Raw genomic sequence first — 4357 nt, forward strand, 5'->3', positions numbered from 1 at the left:
AGTCCCCAAATTCCTATCAAAAATAAGCCAAAATTTCAGGCTAGATGCATGATCTGGAATAAAACCTCAGGCGTTTTCAGGAAATGAAAACCTTTTCATTATAACCTATTTATAAAAAAAATTGTTGCATAGTGTAGCAACTCAGTCTAGCAATTCATTTGACTGTTCACCAGTGTGTATATGTATATAGGTATAATCCATAGACTGTATATAAGGTATAATCAAATTAATTGCTACACTTTTATAAACAGGTTATAATGAAAAGGTTTTCATTATCTTTTTGTTTGTAGAAAGAAATTATATATAAATCTAACTTTATTTGCTCTTTTCTTAGATAACATGGATTTATGGATGTGAAATGTTCCCAATAAAATTACAAAATAATTAAATGGTTGCTTTGGTGTCAAAATAATCTTAATTTTGTCCCAGAATCCTGATGTACATTCATCATTTGTGTCTTTTTTTTTTTTTTTTTTTTTTTTACAAAAAATCACATTAGTTATTGACATCCACAAATCTTGAGACAAACTTTCAGTTCCTGTAACTCTTGCCTCTTAGAGTGGCATTTCACTGGCTGAAGGAAGGAGGTAATAGCACAGAACTGACAAATTTCTGAGTATTTGAGGTTCATCATTATGTAAATCTGCAAGAAAGATTATGTACCTGTCAAATCCAATGTTACAAATATAGGGTTAAAAATATACAGATATATTCTTTCTGGTCATGTGCTAACTGTGCTCCCATTTTTTTTTTCATGGGGGAGATGTGGACAGAGGATACTTTGCTGCTGTAAGAACAGAAGAAGAAGTATTGATTTTGTCTAATTATAATTTAATAGCAATATGCCATATAAGTCTCCCATATCCCTAAAGTATCATAGTAATAATACGTATTGTAAGTCTCCCATTTCTCTAAAGTTTCCTTAAGTTGTTTGTATGTAATATTAATTAGGTTAATGATGTTTATGTTTATTTTGATATTTTACTTTGCATCGTTGTGTTTTATCACTTATATGTGAGGTTTTAAGATAAACCCATAGTGGGTTTCTAATGTAATGATCCAGTTCAAATGAAATGAATTCAGGTGTTATTTACATAGGATTGTTGGCTAAAAAGAGGGAGAAAAAATACATTTATCTAAAGTGAGAAATAATGGTGTTATTTTTTCCAACCCGCATTTTGCGAAGATCCGCCCTACTCTGCCTCTGATTGGAGATGAGCCTCACCTCTAACCAACCAAATCAACGAAGGTAACGAGTATTAGCCAATTAGAGCCATAGTAGGGCGGGTCCTCATGGAATGCGGGTAGGATGAAATAAACCGGCTGCTCTTCTATAAACATCATCACTTCACGCCCTTGTGACGTAATCAACGCTCGTCCAGTGAGCATGGCGATTCCGCGGATAAACATGCTGACAGACTGACGATGTTTTTGGGATATATAGAGTGATTGTTGTTAAATAATCGCAAGTGGTTTCATCTCCATGTTTTAGTCGTTCATTCGCGCTCTCGATTTTGCTAACTCTCAGCTGCCAGCAGGCCTTTCCAGCAGCAGCATGCAGTGTGTGAAGGTCGGACACTTGGCTTTAGTTGCGTCCAGAGCGCTCTGCTCCAACAGGGTTTGCTGCCCCGGTGTTGTTAAGGTGTCGGCCTGCTGTCGGGTCCACTTCCCCGTCAGCCAAACTCGCTTTTGTCAAACAGCGTCCACAGTTATTCGTGTCCCTCAGCACATGCAGAAGCGCGTGGAGAACGTGAAGCAGACACGAGGCAAAAACAAGATCAACACCATCAAAGCTGGAAGACTCTTGATCCAGAGCAGGAACCCCGAGCTGAACCAGTCTGTGGGATACATCCTGGGGAAGTTCGAGGAGCCTGTTCTCTGCTCGAAAGGATGGAAACACAACAGATCACTCGGTGACCATTTCACCGTGAACAACATCAAGACTGTTGCACCTTTCCTTGTTGAGGAGCATAAGGAGGATGCTGAGGGGAAACCGCCTGTGACGTTTGATAATCTGCGCATCTGCGAGGAGCTGGTGAAGACTTTGGACCGTATCAACATTACTAAACCCACTACTGTGCAACTGCAGACCATCCCAAAGGTTATGAGAGGTCACAACATCCTTGTTGCAGCAGAGACTGGCAGTGGAAAAACACTGAGTTACCTCCTGCCTGTTGTTCACAAATTACAGGCTGAAAGAGCGTCAGACATATCCGAAGAAAGTGCAAAGATTCGCACTGTGGTTCTTGTGCCTTCCAGAGAGCTAGCTGAGCAAGTGGCAGCTGTTTCTAAGATGGTGTGCGCTCCATTTGGCCTGCAGACAAGCACTGTGGGTGGTGGACGAGGTGTAGGACGGATCAAGATGGTCTTCAAGAGAGGTTCCCCAGACATTTTAGTGGCCACGCCAGGTGCTCTGGTCAAGGCCCTGCGGAGACGCTGCCTGGACATGAGTGAGCTTAGATTCTTGGTGGTAGACGAGGCTGACACCATGTTTGACCCCAGCTTTTCTGACATGTTAGAAAGCATCCTGCTCCAGACCCACATTGCAAGTGATCCCAAAGAAACACAGGGCCCGGGCCATAAAGCTCAGCTGCTGGTTGTGGGGGCCACCTTCCCCGGTGGTGTCGGGGAAGTCCTCAGCAAGGTGACAGACCTTGGCAAAATGATGGTTATCAAGAGCAAAATGCTACACTGCCTCATGCCGCATGTTAAACAGACATTCCTGAAGGTGAAGGGTGCTGACAAGGTCCTGGAGCTCCACCAAGCCTTGAAACTGCTTCAGCAGGAAAAAGGAGGAGGCGCTGCTGTGGTGTTCTGCAACAAGTCGGCCACTGTCAACTGGTTGGGGTACTCACTGGAGGAGATGGGGGTGCAGCACACACGTCTGCAAGGGGAGATGCCCGGTGCTTTGCGTGCGGGAATCTTCCGCTCCTTCCAGAAGGGCATGACAGATGTGTTGATATGCACAGACATTGCCTCACGTGGCCTGGACACATCTCGGGTGCGCTTGGTTGTCAACTATGACTTCCCAGAATCTCACACAGACTACATCCACAGAGCAGGGCGGGTGGGAAGAGCAGGTGGGATTGTGGATGGGGAGGTGCTCAGCTTCGTCACTCATGCCTGGGATGTGGAGCTGGTGCAGAAAATTGAGACTGCTGCACGTAGGAGAACTAGTTTGCCAGGAATGGAATCTCAAATACATGAGCCAAAACCCAAAATAGTACAGCAAGAGGAGTAGAAGTGTTGTGTTTGTGTATGGGGAAAGCAGCCTGTGGAGGTTGTTACTTTATGGGTGATGTTGGGTTGCCACACTCTGAATGTAAAAAAACAGGTTTGATTTTTTTTTCCTTCTTTTTTCCCCAGCAGAAATGGTGACCATGATTTGCACTAATAGCCCTAAACAGTGGACAGGTCACTACTCCATTCATTCTTCCCAATACTGTCACTTACCAAAATGACAAAAAGAGTTTTTTTGAAAGATGAAGTAACCCAGTTGTGCTTGATCCTGGTTTGGATAGAGATTCTACTATGATAGGTGTACATCACCTTACACCTAACACATTTGAAGCTGGAATAATATGATTGGGAGATTAATTGAAATTAAATGTTTTGTTTTTCACATAAAGGGGTTGAAATTGCTTAGCTTGAAGTGCTAATAGGTTCAAAGGACTAAAATACTGTAAAACAGTATTGGGGAAAATATGGAAAACACTCTTTATTTAAATGTAATGTACTGCTGCCATCATGAAAAAAGAAGAATATGTCAGTTGCCTTTTATTGTCTGATTATATTTATTTTCCTTGTTTAAAGTAATGAATCTGCTCATCAGTGCTGTATTTGGACTAAATATAGTGTTATTATTATTACTAATCATCTGATGTAAAATGTATATTAAAATATTTTCACTTCAAAATTGCACATTCTTCATACTTGATGTTTTTCATATTTAATTTGTCTTTATTTTAACTTTGAGACACAAGAATTGGACTTTGGAAATGTTTAACTTGTGTACAGTTTACTTGTCATTTTCTCCCTGCACTAAAAAGCACAGTATAAAATGTCCAACTGTTATAGTTTGTTTGAGCTGTTGCCTAAACCATTCTGAGTATGGTTTATGTTCATAAACATTATGCTGTGGACAATTCCTGTCTGAAACTGCCATTCAATTTCTCTCTTGAAATTTATGGAGACTCAACTTCATCTTCCATACTATAATTGTAAGTAGTGACCTATAATATTTTTCAGCATAGTAACATGCACTGAAAATGTTTGGCCACAAGAGGACGCCATTTATCTTATTCCAGCATATGCCTTGCTTGCTCTGCTGATCCTGCTGAGTGAAACATGTAAACAG

At 41.2% G+C, this 4357-nt stretch overlaps 1 protein-coding gene across 1 annotated transcript; it reads left to right on the forward strand.

Annotated features, from left to right (window-relative positions):
• The first annotated feature begins 1395 nt into the window (after positions 1-1395).
• ddx28 (DEAD (Asp-Glu-Ala-Asp) box polypeptide 28) lies at positions 1396-3874 on the forward strand. Its single transcript, XM_053319736.1, has one exon. The coding sequence runs from the start codon at positions 1556-1558 to the stop codon at positions 3239-3241; it is 1686 nt and encodes a 561-aa protein (XP_053175711.1). The 5' UTR covers positions 1396-1555; the 3' UTR covers positions 3242-3874.
• Positions 3875-4357: the final 483 nt, after the last annotated feature.

Source organism: Scomber japonicus, chromosome 1, assembly GCF_027409825.1.
Source record: "Scomber japonicus isolate fScoJap1 chromosome 1, fScoJap1.pri, whole genome shotgun sequence".
NCBI lineage: Eukaryota > Metazoa > Chordata > Actinopteri > Scombriformes > Scombridae > Scomber > Scomber japonicus.

Excerpts from the sequence above, each read along its gene's own strand:
- ddx28 (XM_053319736.1), top strand. The coding sequence starts at position 1,556 with ATGCAGTGTGTGAAGGTCGGACACTTGGCTTTAGTTGCGTCCAGAGCG.